This window comes from Drosophila ananassae, chromosome XR, assembly GCF_017639315.1.
Source record: "Drosophila ananassae strain 14024-0371.13 chromosome XR, ASM1763931v2, whole genome shotgun sequence".
Taxonomy (NCBI): domain Eukaryota; kingdom Metazoa; phylum Arthropoda; class Insecta; order Diptera; family Drosophilidae; genus Drosophila; species Drosophila ananassae.
In genome coordinates, this window is record NC_057932.1 from 20,839,524 (window position 1) to 20,858,079 (window position 18,556).

The window sequence follows — 18,556 nt, forward strand, 5'->3', positions numbered from 1 at the left end:
GCGCAGATTTCTCGGCTCCCCAGAGACCAATAGTCCTTAGAATATCGGATCATTATTACGTTTTTTTTTCTCATTTGTTTATGATCCCTTTTCCCGTTCTTAATTACTTACTTACTTGCCTTTTGTTGCACCTTTTTTTGTTTTTCGTTGTGCCACACACATTTAAAATGAAAAATTACCAAAAAACAAAACGAACAAACACATGATAAGTGAAACAAAGTATTGATTTGTTTTGTACTTATTTTGATTTCAAAAATTAAACAAATTCGAGACATTGTCAAGAAGTTGATCTGCGTTTTTTGAACATGGCTGTGCGAATGAACATTCCTGTGACTTGTACTTATACTTATTTTTGTTCAGAGTCGATGTATTTTTTATTTTTGTTGTTTTTTTTTTTTTTAATTACTTTACTTTACTTTGTTTTAGTTTTAGTTTTTTTTTTGTCGTTTGGAAAGTTGTTAATTTTTTCAAAAGCATCATTTTTTGTCGAGAAAAGTGCGGCGTTTGCAGGCAAAAGTGGAGAAACTTCTTGAAAATAGTTGAGCGCAGAGTTTCTGATTTTATTTCTTTTTCTTTAATTTGATTTCTAAATTATGTTTGTTTATATTTTTATATTTTTCCAAAAAAAAACCACACACAAAATTCTTCAAAAATTCGAAATTCAAAAACAAAAAACACGATTTGGCCCCCAACCCCCAAAAAAACAAAAATTATAAAAAAAAATTCAGTATTTTTTGCTGAATATTTTTTTTAGTTTTCTCCAAAAACAAAAAAATATAAAATTATTTACGTTTTTTTTATTGTTTTGTTGTATTCAAAATTTATACCTTTCGTTTAAGCATTTATGGATGATATTTCTGTACAGATCTGGATTATTTAATTAAATTATTGATTTTTTATTTCTGTGCGCAACACATTGGCTTTTCAATTTCCAAATTTTTCAACCAAAAAAAATGTCATTTTTTGAATTGAAATTTGAAATATTTTTTGTCAACCTGTTGTTGTTGTTATTGTTGAGAAGCCAAGCGAATGAAAAATCAATAAGCCCGAAATCGAAAACGAAAACCCCACAAAATTTGTATTCAGTCCAATACTGTTTTTGTTTTCAAAACCAAAATTCAAACTCGAAAATTGCAAACTCGAAAAAACTTTGAAAAGCGTACCGCGTTCCGAACTTGATCAAGACGTTTGGTCAAAATTTTGAGTCGGCAAAAAAAATAAACAACAAAAACAAAACAATTTTTAACAATAAGTTTACACTAAAAAATAAAAACACAAAAAGCTTAATGTAAAAAACCAAAATCAAAATGGAGAGCAAAGAAAAGCTATGTCCATTCTTAACGTACGATTATGCGACGTTTTTCGAACAACGCCCAAACAAAAATCGAAATTCAACTTCTTGAAAAAATACAGAAAAAAAAAAAAAAGAAAATGGAATAATTAACATAAAAAAAATAAAATAAACAAATGAAAAACAACAAACGAAAAATACACAACGAAAGTCAAATGCTGAAACCCCCTCTTGTTTTTTTGGCATTCATCCAGCGGTTTGAGACACTATCGAAAAAAAATATTTAAAAAATAATTTAAAAAACTTTAAAAAAAAAAGCGAAGGAGTCCAGGCTAGGGGTTTCGAACCCGAGTCTGGCCTCGAGGAGGAGGAAGAAGAAGATGAAGGAGGATGAGGATGAGAAGAAGAAGAAGATGTAATAGTAGAAGGGAGAGGCGCAGAGCCGGTGGAGAGCATTTTTAGATTATTTTTCGAAAAAAAAAAAAAATAAAAAATAAAAATAACATTTAAATCATTCCTTATTTTGATCCTTTCTATAATTTCCTTTTTGTAAATTCTGTAATTTGTTTTTGAAAAAATACTTCCTTTCTTGATTTCCTTTCTCTCTCCCACTCTCTCGTGTATGAATAATTAATTTTTAAATTAGATTTGCAATTTTTTAATTTTAATTTCGGGGAAAGAGAGAACCGTTGCTTTGATTTGTTGCATTTAGTTTTTTTCTGGATTAATTATGTAATTCTCTCCCCATCTCTTTCTCTCTCTCTATCTCTCTCTCACTCTCTCTATCGTTCTGTCTCTTTCTCTGTTCCTCTAATTCGCTCCGACAATGAGTCTATCTCTTTCTTTGGCTGTCTAACCATCTCTTTCACTCTAAAACGTTTTTTTGTAATTTTATGAATACCATTTTTTTTGGTTTCTTGTTAGAAAGTAAAAGAAATACTGAAAAAAATACCAAAATAATAAATACTAGACAAAGAAAACGAAGAAAAGCAAAAAGTAATAATAACAGACATTGTTAGAGATTTAAAACTAAAGTCTTAAATAAAAAAGAAGTAATAAGAAAAACAGATGAAATCGATTGCCAGCAAAAACTGAAACTGAAACTGAAAAATACCAAAAAATAATACCGAACCAAAACAAAAACCAAATACCAAAAAAAAAAGCAAGAAAGCAAAGCCAAAAGTAGTAAAGAAGTTGATGTTGGATTTTTGTTTGGTGTCTGTTCCAGGAAACGTCCGAATCGCCCCACCAACAACAGCAGGGCAGTAGTAGCTCCGCGGTCGCGGCTGCCGCCGCCATGCTGCACCACCAGCAACAACAACAACAACAACAGCAGCAGCAACAGCAACAGCAGCAACAACAGTCTGCCCAACAACAACAACAGCAAGCCCCCTCGTTGCACAGCAGCAGCCCCCCCACACCGCCGCCCATGGCCGTCTATCCGTGCATGTACTGCGGCCTGGGCTTCCCCAACCAATCGAAGCTCACCCGCCACCTGCTGACCCACTCGCTGAAGACGCTGGAGTACCGGGAGCCCACCACCACCGCCCTGCTCCACTCGCACCTCCTCAACGACCTGAACATGGCCGCCGCCGGGCTGCCGCCCGCCTTCGCGGCCTTCCAGATGAACGCGGCGGCCATGGCGGCCAGTTCGGCGGCCGCCGGCAACCAGGTGGATACCCAGGAGCAGGTGGCGGCCGTGGCGGCCGCAGCGGCTGCCTTTGGCATCGACATGGAGGCGGCCCTCTCCCTGGCCAGCAGCTGCTCCACCTTCCAGAGTCTGACGGCGAGCTGCTTGGAGAGCGCCGCGGGCATCGGCGGCGGGGCAGGAGGAGGCGGGGTGCCGGGAGCAGGAGCTTCCGGGTCCGTGGGAGGCGGCGCTGCTGGAGGAGGGGTGGGCGTTGGCGGAGGCCGGAATGCCTCTGGCAATGGAGCTGCTGGTGGTGGTGCAGCGGGTGGTTCAGCGTCAGCGGGGGGCGGTGGCAGTGGCGGCGGCGTTGGTGGTGGTGGTGGTGGAGGTGGCAGCGGGGGATCATCCTCCCCCTCGACCTCGGCCGCTGCCGCGGCAGCCGCTGCCGCTGCTGCTGCCGCCCAGTCGGCGTCGCTGCTCGGCTCGGCCGCCGGCGCGTCCAGTGATCCGAATAGTGTTGTCATGTGTAAGTTCTGTGCTAAAAGTTTTCCCGATGTTACATCACTGATCACGCATTTGTCGGTACATACAGGTGATCGACCATTTAAATGTGAGTTTTGTGGCAAAGCGTTTAAGCTGCGCCACCACATGAAAGATCATTGTCGCGTGCACACCGGTAAGTTGATTAGTTTTTAGACTCCACCAGTTCATAAATTACAATCGCCACCCACAACTTCACTCCATTGTCCTCCATTTAGTCCTTAATAGAAACACTGAGAGAAACTATAGCAAAGTCTGTCCGTTTAACATTTTAAAGGTATCTAGCCTTAAAATCACTCTAGCTATCCCTAAAGGATAGCGTATCTATGAGATATTTCTACTGATTATTGTCTTAAAAAGATTCAGATTATCTCTATAATTGTTTTTTAAACAAATTTTAAACAAAAAACAAATTTAAAACAAAAATCCCTTAGACACTGTCATAGAACACTGGGCGTATACTTAATCTCAACTCACTAGGCGTATACGTGATTTTTTCTTGACCCTCGCAAATATTGCGTATACGCCTAGTTGGCATTTTTTTTATTTTCAATTTAAAGGCTGAAACACAAACTAATAGCTCTATCCCTTAAAAAAAATGATAAAATACTTCAAAAATCAATCATAAAAAATATTACGTATACGCCTAGTGGTTGAAAATCAAGTATACGCCTAGTTATTAAAAAAACACCTCAAAGTGTCATTAAATGGCAAAATTTGTCTCTAAAAAGTCTCTAAAAAACAAATGTAAAAAGTTTTCCAATATTTATCCATAATTTGTCCATAGAAAATATTACGTATACGCCTAGTGGGTTTTGAGAACCACATTTCTGAGAACTTTTCCCCAAATATCCATCATTTCATAGCACTGCCATTTTCACAAACCATTTTCCACAAAAACTACATACACTTTAATGATAATAAAAAAAAGAAATAGTATCCTCTATAATGTATATTTCCCTGTGATTTCCCTGTTGCCCTTTTTGCGTTGCGGGGAAATCGATTTTCAGGCGAACGGCCGTTCCGATGTAATATGTGCGGGAAAACGTTTTCCCGCTCAACGATACTCAAGGCGCACGAGAAAACGCATTTTCCCAAGTATGTGCGCAAGTTTTTGTCACCCAGCCCGGTCGAGACGAAGGACGAGATGCCGCAATAGTGAAACGATTTTAGTTTGTTATTAAATTATTATTATTACTACTATTATTATTATAATAATAACAACAATAACAACAACAACAACAACAACAACAGTAGCAGCAATGCCAATTATCTGCAATACACCAACAACAACAACAACAGCAACAATTATAACAACAACTACAACAACAATTAAAAGAAAAAAGCCAAGAAGAACTTTTGACTTTAAGAGAAGAATTCAAAAAGAAAGAGAATGGAGACCAATTACACCAACACACACACACACACACTCTTACACCAACACAACAACACTACAACACGTATATGTATATACCGTTGAATCCCTGTATATACATATGTATATATTTTATTAATTATGTAAAAGCGAGGCATCAGAGACGCCGCAGAAACACAAGCTGGGCGCAAAAACCAGAAACTCTAGCAAATAGGAAAGAGACAGAAACAGAAACACACACACACCAACACACACTCACACCCACACACAATAGAAGAGCAGGCAGGCTATAACCATACACGAAGAGAAAAACAAAAAAAAAACACACACACATCTATATTAATATATATACATTATATATACAATAATTATATAGCAGCATATTGTCGAATTGTTGAAGTTTATACCAAGAAGCGAACTTGTTTTTTTTTCTAGTAATAGGACACCAAGAGAGGCGATCGAAGAGAAGGACGCCCGAGTTAAGAGAGAGAGATCCGGGCTCTTGACGTTTTTTTTTTTTTGAAAGTGAACGGGAAAAAGTGAAAGAGCGAAAATGTCAGAGAGAGCAGGTCATTAGTAGGCCGAGAGCGGCCCGAGAGTGGCAGGAATCTAATGAGAAAAAGGATATATATATATAATATACATATATATATATATATATATATATATACAACTATATATATTTTTCAAAAGTATATATATAAGAGATCGTAAGACATATATAGGCAAGAAAGCGAGATAGCGATAGCGAGAGGAAAAAGCGCAAAAAAATAAATGAGAAAGAGAAAGAAAAGTTTATAAAAATATTGAAAAAAAAATGTATAAAAAATTGCTAACTATACACATGATACATGGACGGGAGAGTGGAGGAAATTGATCTATTGAATACGATTTAGTAATGCTAGCGATAGCGATTAACGATAACGATAACGATAACGATAACGGTAAACATATATAACATAATGAAAGAACAGTGAACACGTGATGTAACTTTTTAAGTAGCAGCCGAAAGCCGAAGGATCCGAGGACGTAGAATGTTGACGATGATAATAAAATAGAGAGTTGAAAAAAGAGTAAAGAGTAGCTTAAAAGAGAAAACCCTTGAACCCCTGCCCCCCCCTGCCCCCTAACACACACACACACACTCTCACACACAAACAGCAGAAGAAGCAGAGCCAAGTAAAAGCAAAGTAAACTGGTGAACAAAAAACAAATAAAAATTAAAAAAAAATTAAAAATAAAAAGAAATAGCGGACATGAACTCTAGGCACCTCTGTACTTTGTAGCATACTTTTGTGCGTCGTTCGATTTTCTTTCTCTTCAGCGAGAGTAGAAAACACATACATATCCCCCCTTTTAAATGAAAGCTATTAGTGCGAGAGTTAGTAGACCTAGGACTAGACCACCCCCTTCTCCCCTTCTCCCCGACACCCCAACTCCCCAACACACTCACTCACTCACACACAGGACTTAGTATATACAGCAACATATACATATATCTATATACAATATTTATATATATAAACCAGAAGATGCAGAGAACCCTTTTGACATAGAGAGTCTGTGATCTAAACGATATTTATATGATATATACTTACTATATACATAAACCGAAACAGAAAGGGGGTAGCCTTGTAGAGACTCAACAGAGTGGCTCAACATTTCCTTTTCAACTTTGGATAAAATAATCTTAAAATCTAAACTAAAAACGCACATCCCCCCCCTCCCCTTATTTTCTTGCCAAGTTTGCTTTGCTTTGATGGTGGAAGAGTAGGACCCCCCCTCCCCCCCCTTTTTAGTGACTAGAAGCAGGAGGGAATCATGAGAACCCACTTTATAGATAAGTTTAGATCTTTTGTTAGTTATCCGACGAATCAGCTACGATTTATCCTCCTTGGCTATTTGGAAACCGGCTCGATCGACCCTCGCTAGATCTCCACGACCGCCCACGACCGCCTCCACCTCCACTGGGGCGATTAGAGGAGGGGCAGCCGGAAGAAGCAACAACAATGAATGCAAATCGATCTCAAAATTATAACAAAACGAAACAACAAACAACAAATCTATAAAAAAAAAAACAAAACAAAAAAAAGTGAAGAACTTCTGGGGCTGCCCTCTCTGAGAAGTCAAGATCAGTTTCCGCTTCAGCGCTTCCGCCGGGCAAGGAGCTTTTGTTTTCGATTTTTGGCAACGGATTGGGAACAGCAAGCTACAAAACTGAAACACATAACTACTACTAATAATAATCATAATGACAAGAAGCAACAACAATTAACGCACACTGAAAGAAAAGAGGGGGCACGCTAGACAAAATTCAAAATTCTAAATTTTAAACAAACAAAAAAAAAAAAGAAAACTTTTTGGCAAAAAAAAAAAAACAAAAAATGGGGAGAAAAAAACGGAAACAAACACAAAACTTTTGGATTAAACAATTTGGCTGTGATAGCATTACAATTACAAGAATAGGGAGTAACTAATGGATATTTAACCAAAAAACCAAAGGGGAGCTGATTGCTTTGCATTTTTGTAAGGCGGATTGAGAGAAGAAATGAAAAATAAAAAATAAAATAATAATAATGATTAGCGCGTTGCCATTTATCACTTTTGTTGTTGGCTTACTTTTCTCATATGCAGTATTAAAGGGATTTTTAGAAGGGTAATTACCATAAAAGAATAAAAACGAATAAAGCGAGTAAAGCGAGTAATGAGTAACGAGTAACGAGTTAGAGGCAAACGGCATCAATTCAATAATTGTGATGTTTTTAGGAAAGCAAACACAAACACAACAAATATCTGCATTGAAACTTGACTAAAAACAAAATTAAAACTAAAAACTAATCAAATAAAATTAACGTTTAGAAACATAAATAATAATAATAAGAGAGAGCAAAACAAAATTGTGATTTTCGGCCTTTTAGAAACAAAATTATAAACACTTAATAATAACGAGTATAAAAATTACGATATAGATTCGAACCAAAGCTTTCTCGATAATTTTAATTGCATTTCCATAGCAGAAAGTAATAAAAAAAAAAAAAAAAACAGGAGGGGAAGAAGCAGTTACTCAAGTCCTTGCCCAGGATGCGCGGAAAGAGGAAGAAACAAGACATTCCAAGAAGAAGAATTAAAATAAATGGGTGGAAGGTGGAACCACGAAGGCGGAGTGGAACTAGTTCGCGACGGTCACGAGTTCGAGACAAACATAAAAACTTTTTTTTTTAACTATTTTTTTTTTTCGTCTTAATAATTAATTAAATGCACTGAAAGCCCCTCACACACACCAAACACACGCACACCCACACCCACACACACACACAATGATTCATGCTCTGTGTCTCTTATTAATTTTTTTTTTTAATATAAACACCCACATAAATATATACAAATCGATATATATTTAGTTCTAAATGTTTAAGCGAAATGTTATTATTATTATACCAATTTATATGAAATTTATTTAGCTTTAGCAACAAAAACAAACAAATTTAACTAAAACAAAAAAAAAACAACTAAAAAAACAAACGACAAAAAAACGTGGCAACAAATTTAAAAATATATATACTTTTTTTTTCGTTTATTTCTTTTGATAAGTTCGAACTTCCTTCTGTTCTGTTCAGTAATGTGTATGTATTATACGATTTTGTCAACCCAGAAGCCCAAACACAATGAATTTGTAAGCTATATGCGAAAAGAGAACACCCCCGCCCCAGCCCCAGCCCCAGCCCTACTTACTAAACATAAATTCAAAATTGTCAAACACAAGCCAGCAGCGAGCAGCTCGAGTGGAAAACAACAAACAAACAACAAAAAAAACAAGAAAAACCGAAATTAAAACAAATAAAAAAATCAATGTTTGGCCTTTTTTATTTCCATTTTTTACCATTAAACTCATCCCGAAAAAAAGATATATACTTTTCACATATCATTCCAAGATAAAATTCATTGTGTCCAGCCCCCCTTTCATTTCTCATTTAGTTTTTAAGCAATTTTTAGATTTTAAGTTTAGTGCTTAAGAGTTTTATTATCGCCTAAGTTGTGATCAAAAGTTCCTTAGTTTGGTTCCCCCATGAACGTTAATTTGTTTCAATTTATTTTTAATTAATTACTTCGACAAGAACAAGAACAAGAACAAGAACAACAAGCCATTCAGCAACCGAGCAGCAACACGAGAAAATTCCAACAAGTTCCTTCACAGCGAATTACATAATAAATTAAACAAACTAACTAATTAAAGACAAGCCTATAGCGAAATATACAAAATTGCCAATCGATCCCCAAAACACAAGTCCCCTTAAAAGTCACACAGTTTTTTAATCATTTTTTTTATCATTTTGTTTTATTTCTGATACGTTTTCTTTTGTGTTTTTTTTTTTTAATCTAAGTCTTAAGTTGTTGCCAGTTTTTTTCGCGAGTGTAGCGACGAGAAGGAGAGAAAAAAGAACTTTTGGATCAAATCAATGCTAATACAAATTTTTAGTCGAAATTTACGAGGAAACACTTTTAGGCCTAAATAGAAACAAAAGACTCGAAATTCGTTAGCTTCGTTTCGTTTCCCAACAAAACAAAAAAAATGAAAATTTTAGTTTTGAACTTTTAGACTCAAGTTAAGGATAAATGCTAAATGCTAAATGCTAAATGATTAAATTACAAAATATACATTTAATTGCACTTAAAATCTCGTATAGAAGAGCAGCATATACCAGCCTAGGATCTAAATAGATATTCAGCTTCGGTTCTACGATTTCCGCTTTAGGTTCCAGAACGAAAAAAAAAATGTGAAAAAAAATATGAATCCCTTCGGGCACTGGGAGAAAAATTATTAAGGAAAAAAATATCATTAGGCGTAACTGCAAAAATGCATTTTAAAGGAAACAGGAATTTAAAAATATATATACAAGAACAAAAAACAGAAATAAAACACAAGCAAGGAGGAAGCAAGGAGGAAAATAAAAAATATTAAATTATATATATACAATGTATTTGGGAAAAAAAGCGAAAAAAAATAAGGATATTTATATATGAACCTATAACACACACACATACACACACTGACACTACCCCCTACCCCCCCATCCCCCACTCGCCCCTCGATCGGGAGGCTATATCTTGGATATATACTCCCCGGATCGAGAGCTTCCCCGAACTTGTACAGCAAGCGCAGTAGAGAAGAGGATCAGATCAGGAGCAGTAGCAGGATATGTTAGGAGGACAAGTAAACATTACGCTAGAATTGCATACAAGTCGAATTTATATAAATCTATATACTAGCAACATTACATACTCAACTTACTGTAATAAAAAACAAAGCAAAAAAACAACTAAAAAAAGAAAGCAATTAATAAGTATTTTAAAAAGCGTTTTTTAGTTCGTTTCCAAGACGATTCCAATCGAAATTCAGAGAAAAACTTCAAGAGATCAAGCTTTGGCACACAAAATAACTAAACAAAAAAAACAAAAAAAAGGAATCATTAAAAAACAAAATACAGTTATTAAAATCCAAATTCCAAACCCAAATTCCAGAGAAAAGAACTCAAAATGAAAATAATACAAAAATTGCAAGTTTCGGCAAAATGATGAAAAACGAAAAGTTCCGTTTCGGTTTTAATTTTTCGGCATAGACCTATTTGTTTGCGATTTGAGTTATGATTTTCGATTACGTAACAAGATTTCGTCTCAAGACACACACATAGAAGACCTTTTCATTTTAATTTCTAGCAGAAAAAGTGCTCAGGGTAAACACAGATTCTTCCAATACAACATAACTAACAAACAAACAAACAAACAAACAAACAAACAAGAGAAACGGCAGAAACAAGCAACAAACAATATTTATATATGCATATATCTCTCAATATACATATATCTAGATATATATCTATATATACCGAATATATACAACAACAATACAACTACAACTACAACAAGAAGCAAGAAGCAAGAACAATAGTACCAATATTTAAACACAAATCTAATTTACAAAAAAGTGTTGAAAAAAAAGTGAAGAAAATAAAAGAGAAGAGAAGAGAAATATTAGAAATATGGAAAACATGGCTGCGGAGGAAAATGCTTTACATAATGCATTACGTAACATAGAGAATCTTTACAATCGATTTCTAATTAGTCTATTTTTATTGTGAACAGCGTATTTTTTTAATTAACAATTAACAAATAACAATTAACAAGTAACAGTAACTATGAGACGTAAGACGTGGCGAGTAATAGGACTTAACACAATCAAACAATAGTTGAAATATACCGAACTTGTTTGTGTGTTTTTTAAAACAGGACTCTGTAGCTTAGCCCCGAGGACCCCCCTCCCCCAATAATGCCTTTTTTTTCGTGTTCGATTCGATCGATTTGCGCTGAAAAGTATGCCACAATTACTGACCTCGGTCCGGGCAAGAACTAGTTCCACACAAGCACACAAGCGACACAAAATGAAATAGAAAGCATTTAACAAAACAGAATACGACAATAAACCGAAGCAGGAACCGAATGAGGAACTAGTTCCGCCAAAAAACCCCAATCACAATCAGCCAACAACTAACTGTAAATAGAATAGATCAGACACGAACCAAGTTCAAGGGAACTAGTTCCAGGCCCGAAACAAAATAGAGGTTATGGCATACATTCCGTGAAATACGATATTACGATGATATTAATCGATATCGAATCGAGTAATCGAGACGAGACACACACTGACAACAAAATGAGAGAAAGAGAAACCTACACACATGTACCCTGTTGACGAATTGCCTTCTTCTACATTAATTTTACATAATCACCTACAATACAAATAACTTAAGTGTACCCAAGACCGATAGACCGATAGACCGATGACAAGCGATAGCACCAATTGTTAAATAAAAAAAAGAAAGAATAACAAAGAAAACAATTGATATTTACAAGCCCCAGCAGCTCTCATAAATGTTTTCCACGTTTTTTACAGAGTGTGTTACCAAGAATAATAATAATAAAAACTAATTACAAAATACAAAATACAAAATAGAAAGCAAGCAAGAAATATATAAGAAAAATATACACCATAACATAATATAATAATCCGATCTGTATCCGAGTTGTAGTCGAACGTGTATGAGATATTGTTTGTTTGTTCCATTTTTGTATAATTGTTCCGATTTAGTATGATTTTGAACATTAAATATATGCCTTTTTCGGTTCGTTGAGCGAAACTTGTAAGCTGAGCAGGCGAGAGACAGTGAGACGCAATAAACTAAACTGAATTGGTTTCATCGGCGTACTAATCAACACAAAACACAAGACATAATCATAATCAGCAACAGAAACAGAAACAGCAACAGAAACAGAAGCAATATAGCAGCTCTAATTAACCAAAAAAACATAATAAGTTTGAGTGCCAAGCTAACAATTCGAGGACATACTGTACATAGATATAAAAAAAAAATGAGTGAAAAGCGAACAGAAGCAGAAAAAGGTACAGCAAGTATCTGTGAACTAGTTCATCTTTTCTGAACACAATTTTCCCATCCAAATTCCCATTTTTCCCAACAGAGATTGTGATAAAAAAAAAAAGCAAATTATTTCTTCTCAAAAAGATTCTCACTAAAAAGAACTAGTTCATAACACAAGCCGACTCTAAAAAGCAATTTTCCCTAAAAAGTTTTAATGCAAAAAAAAAGAAAAGAAGAAAAAAAGACAATTTCAAATGGAAATAATGTACATAGTTTTTAAAACTCCCAGGCGAGGAATATAGAACCAATTTTTGAAGATCAACTCCTCCCCCATAAGCTTCCTCTCCCCAAAGAAAACCCCTCCACACACTCACACACACACACACACGTTTTTTGATACGCTAAAGTCAAGTTAGAAGCAAATACAAACAAAATATATACATTATGATATCTACACTTGAATATGAATATATATATTATATAGAAGGTAAAGGGAAAAACTAATAGCAGGACATTGGAAACCTAAAAAAGCTTCAAAAGTTGTAAACAATTTTTTTCGGTATTAAGGCTCAAGCACACCACACGACACGACACGACACACGCGACGACCTACACTGAGAGAAACTCACACATATACAGAGGATAGAGAAGAAGCTGAACCACTGAGAGAAAATACTTGTTGATTGTAGAGCAGCTTATTTTTTGTCAGATCAGATTCAGATTCAGATTCAGAGCTAGCTGAGGCTTACAAAGAGATACAGATACAGATACAGATACAGATACACTGGAAAAAAGCTGAACAATTTTTTCAAGAGAAGAGGAGGAGAAAAAAAAACAAAAAGAAAACGTCAGAAAGATAAAGGATGAAAAAGCAAAAAAAATGAGAGAAAAACAACACTGTAGTGCCTACTCCCCTTAAAAAAAAAAAAAACAAAAAACATAAAAAACAAAACAAAAAACAGAATAAAAAATAAAATAAAAAACAAAAAAAATATATATATATACAATACATATATACATTATACATACTAAAATAATATTTTATAAAAATGCGAAAAGGACACAAAAAAAGCAAAAAAAAAAACAAAAAACAACAACACCAAGGAAGGAAGTCAAAACGGAAATTGCGGTTTTTTTGATAGTTATTTTTTTAGGCGAGCAACGGGAGGCATTGAGATCTATATATACATTATATAAAAAGTAAATATTAGAACCACACACACACCACACACCCACACACTCATACTTAAAGCATGTAAAGAAAAAGAAAATGAAGAAAAATGAAATTAGTTTGCAACTGAAAGGAAAGGCGGCAGAGAAATACTAAAAAGGACAACTATTAGAGGTCTCTGGCCACACCATTTTAGCCACACACACACACTGACACACACACTCTGACACACTCACACAACCAAATCGACAAGGTAGAAACAAAAACAAAGTAGTTTTGCATATCCCAAAAAAAAGAAAGGAAAGGACACTTACTCGAAAAAAAAAAACAACAAACAATTTATCAAAAATGAAAAAATGTAAACTAGTTTTTAGCAAACAGAATAATAACTATTTTCACAGAAAGAGACACAAGAAATGTAAGCATACATATTTAATGAAAAAAAATTCTGACAAGAAAAAGGACATGAACTTTTAACCTTCCCAGCCAGATGATAGCCAGGATAAGCAAAGTAATATTAATTTTTATCGAGAGACAAACAAATGGGTAGCAAAATAATAGTTTTAGTAACTGAGAGAAACGGTTGAGAAATTCTTTAAGTTCCCTATTGAGGCTCATTCATAAATAATTTTACATATTTTTTATACAATTATTAATTTGTTTTGTCTGCAAGGACGCGTTTTTTTTTTTGCTCCTAAGTTATTGGAACCCAGAGGGGAGTCTTTCGAAGGATATGAGAGCAGTGGAAAAGACATTCCGAGAAACAATATCATTCCATTCATTGTCCTTCTTGCGGCCCCTTCTGGGCTTTCACCAAAAAAAAAGGAACTGCCTAACGAGAGGGTTAATAATCAGATTAAGAGGCGGTTGAAAAAATAAATACAACAAGACACCAAGTTCAGATCAAGATCCAATAAACAAAAAGCATAAAAAACAAAAAGAGATGATGAACAAATAGCTGCAATACGTTATGATTACGTCAATATGTTCCTAACAATATAGACATACAAGATACATAAATAATTTATATAAATATATATACTTAACTAACTGTAAAACACGCCACACTCCACACACACACACGCCACACACATACTGAGAAATGGAAAAGAATTATACAATAATTAATTTAAAAAAAAAAAAAAAGCAGCAACTAACTGAAATCTTTCTTAGTTGTAGCTTCAAAAGTAAGAGAGTACTCCCATTATCCGTAGACTAAGTTGAGCGATTTGCGATTATTTATTGAGCGCTACGACGGCCCTAGCATACCATTAGGCGCTGGACTGTCTGTACGCTCGAATAGAACTATAACATAAACTGCAATTTAAGTTCCAATCGACACAGTTCACAGTTCAGTTTGCGATCATTTTTTTTATTATTATTATTATCTTATTATCACTATTATGATTATTTTACTGATTACGGTCGAGATAAGATTTTGGAAGCAACAGAAAGCGAAATAAAAGTAAACAAAACCATCTCACGCATCTACATTACTTTTCAAAACCCATCCCATCCCTCATACAGCGCGGAACTGGAACTGGAACTGGAACTGGTTCTGGAGCCTGGAGCCAGTTCGCTCACAACTGTACTTTGTACTTAATATGCAAGAGAGAGAGCTTGATATATGATATATGATATATATCTCCGGAAAAAGCCCAAAACAAAAAAACACAATTAAAAAAAAAAAAGAAAAAGAAAACAATTATTACTAAAAGCGGAAGGTTAAAATTATACGCTAACTATATATATTTTTTTTCGTAGTACGAGCCCAAAAGCACTGACGAGAGGAGGTCGGTCGACTCTTTTTTGGGTTGGTCCGATCCACTGCTGAATAATGAACCATTTCGGGAATAAACCGCTTATCAGGCACCAAAATATGTAAAATCTAAAACCTACACACAAATAGAGAGCAATCAGTAAAGTATTTTAGAACTCTTGAGCAAAACTCAGCCCGAAACATATTTTAGGAAATCCAAAAAATAAAAAAAGAGACAAATTCCGACTCCCAGAATTAAACACTCGGCCCAAGAACAAGAAATTTATATGAAAATAACGATGGGAAAAATATTTAAGCAAAGCAAGGCATATCATAGTTTATAACAAAGCAAAAAAAACAAAAAAAAAAAAAAATGCAAAAAAAAAAATAATAAGCAAGAAAAGCAAATAAAATAAAAAATACTGTCTGAAAAAAATATACTGTCTGGCCTCCAATAGAAGGATATTTGATTTGTAATTCAAAAGAAACCCCAAATAAGAAGAGAATGAGAAGAAAGAAGAAAGAAGAGGAGGAGACCTATAGGATCAGCTGAGGATCAGTCATATATAGCTAGCTATATAGTCTATGCCTAATAACATTTCTAGTAGTCGAGCGAAAAAAAAAAAAACTTCAAGAACTTGTTCACACACACACACACACACAGAATGGCCACACTCATACACCAATACTCCACACACACATACACACACACACAGACACAAACACAGACACAGAGACACAAACAAGAAGAGTAAAGAATGAAACAAAAAGAATGATAGAAGTAGCTGCAAAAGCTGAAAAACGGAAAACAAAAGTGAAGAAAAGAAAATGAAATAAAATTCTATATAAATAAAAATATTGAAAAAGAAAAAAAAAAAACAGTTATGTTTTTCAAGAGTTTCTCTCTCCAGGGGGTGCTGATAAGTAGGCAACAAAAAGTTATAATTTCATTTTTAATCTCACCTCCCTAAGACCCTTAAGTTTTTAATCTCAACTAGACCTAATCTCTCATCCCACAAATATTCTCAATATATTTTCTCGAATCTCAAAGTCCACCCCGATCACCCGTAAGCTCTAGCTACGGGTCTAGCCTAGCCCTAAGTAACCCCATTCCGCGCCACGTAAGTACCATCTTTTCTAAGATCTGCAACCCTGTCAGTCACTCCCCCCCTCCCCCTAGCTGCTTCTTCTTTTTTACGATCTATGTGTGAGTTTTGTTTGCCGAATCCGCCCGTACAGTAGAGCCTAGATGTTGTGGTCTCTGTGTCAGTGTCTTCAGTTCCCGCCTTGCATGTCTTTTTTGGGCTTCTTTTGATTTCCACGCCACGCCCTCCGCCCCCCTCCATCCCCTGCGATGCCTAGACCATAGACCCGACCAGTCTAGCTCCCATTTTCAAAAATCAAAAACCAAGAGATATACTTGCCCCGATCTCTGGCCCAGAATCAAAATCAGAATCAGAATCAGAACCAGAAACTAGAGCACCATTTCAGGGCCTTCGAAGCATAAAATGAGAAACAAAATCCACTAAACTGATCCACTTTCGACTCCCAACAGCTCCTGCGCAACTTCGGCTCCCCGATGGGCGCCATGGCGGCCAGCCGCTGCCCCACGCCCTTCGCCTTCCCCTTCACGCCCCTGGGCCTGAGCCTCTTCGACATCGATCCGTCCCGAATACTCAGCCTGCTCCACCACCAGACCTGGCTAGCGGAAGAGGCCCTCCGGTAAGCCATCCAGCCATCCAGCCATCCAGCCGAGGATGCCATCTAATCCATTTCTCCTCTCTCCGACAGGACCCGCGGCTTGCTGACCGCGCCCAAGGACTTCCCCCACCGCTTCACCACCCTCAGCGACCTGCTGACCAAGGACTTTCAGCCGGGCCAGCCCAGCACGGCCACGCCCACCGCCACGGCCACCGCCACCACAGCCACCTCCTCGTCCGCCGGAAAGCAGCCGGCTCCGGGCTCCTTCAACCTGAGATACCCCACCCCGACGGCCTTCTACCAGCGGGAGCCGCCCAAGGCGACCAAGTCCTCGCCGTCGCCCCAGCAGATGGCCACCAGCTCCACCACCACGGGCCTCTCCAACGACCTCTCCTCCGGCGAGGACTCCTGCAAGCGCAGCTCCGCCGACAGCGACGAGGTGACCATCGTGGAGCTGCCCAGCGAGCGGAGCGCCCAGCTGTACAAGGAGTCCCTGGAGCAGCTGCTGCAGCGCCAGCGAAGGACCCCCATCCTGGGGGTGGGCTCCTCGGGCGCCGGCTCGGTCATCGTGGACGCCACCGGGCTGCGGCAGTACACCCAGCTGCTGCTGGCCTCGGGCCAGGCGGAGGCCAAGGAGAAGGGCACCTCCTCCTCGTCCAGCTCCTCCACGCCGCCCCTGATGAACCACCAGCACCTCAGCCAGATGCTAAAGAGTCCCTCGGACACCTGCTCCTCGCTCTTCAGCTCCGGCGGCGGCGGTGGTGGAGGAGGGGGCGGGGGCAGCAGCTCCACCGGAGAGACCATCGAGGAGGAGACTCGGTGCGTGGTGTGCAACGCCCACTTCCCGAACGTGTGGCTGCTGGAGCAGCACGCCGCCCTGCAGCACCCCCACGTGGGGCCCGGGGAGGAGAAGCCCTTCATCTGCGAGCAGTGCGGCCAGTCGTACCGCTACCGGAGCGCCTACGCCAAGCACAAGGAGCAGAACCACCGGGCCCGGCTGCCGGCCGACAAGCTCTTCACCTGCGACGTCTGCGGGATGCAGTTTCGCTACCTCAAGAGCTTCAAGAAGCACCGCCTCAACCACGCCCTGGAGCGCCTGCACGGCAAGAAGAGTGTGGGCGTCGGCGTCGGCTTGGGCCGCTCTCTGACGGTGGCCGCGCCCACTTCCGTCGCCGTTTCGGTCTCCGCCTCCGCATCGGGCGGGTCGTCGGTGACATCGGTGGACCAGGACGTGGTCACCAGCTCGCAGGAGCCGATGCTGGCCGACGAGGGCGAGGACCTGCGCGTGAATGTGAAGAGGGAGGGCGCCGGCAACATTCCCACCACCAACTCGGAGTCGGGGGAGCCCTCCTCCCGCGAGTCCCGGCGACCCGGCACCGCCGACAGCGAGGAGCACGAGCAGGACAACACGGTGGACTCCGCCGGCATCACGATGCTCTACCAGGACAACAACTCCTCCGCCTCGGCCTCCACCAGCGCCACCGAGCCGAACATCAGCAGCTCCGATGGCATTCATAGTACAAACAAGCGGGTGAGTGGGGGGAGTATTTTGGGGACACTTTGGGTTGAAATTTATTATTTTTAGTGAAGGGTTAAGGATATTATTTATTTTGGCATTTTCGATAAGAATCGGCGGGGTAATGCCGAAGTTGTGGC

The 18,556-nt window shown here is 38.3% G+C and overlaps 1 protein-coding gene across 8 annotated transcripts in view; it reads left to right on the forward strand.

Moving 5' to 3' along the window:
* Window positions 1–18,556, forward strand: part of LOC6501829 (broad-complex core protein) — a 131,884-nt gene that overhangs the window by 101,897 nt on the left and 11,431 nt on the right. For 6 of the 8 annotated variants that reach the window (XM_044717573.1, XM_032452282.2, XM_044717574.1 and 3 more), the window contains 2 exons: window positions 16,755–16,921; window positions 16,991–18,431. In XM_044717573.1, coding sequence (XP_044573508.1) covers window positions 16,755–16,921; window positions 16,991–18,431 — 1,608 coding nt within the window. Of the gene's footprint in view, window positions 1–2,519; window positions 3,598–4,471; window positions 16,079–16,754; window positions 16,922–16,990; window positions 18,432–18,556 lie in introns of those variants that run through there. The other 2 variants (XM_044717576.1, XM_044717575.1) reach the window with 2 other exon arrangements.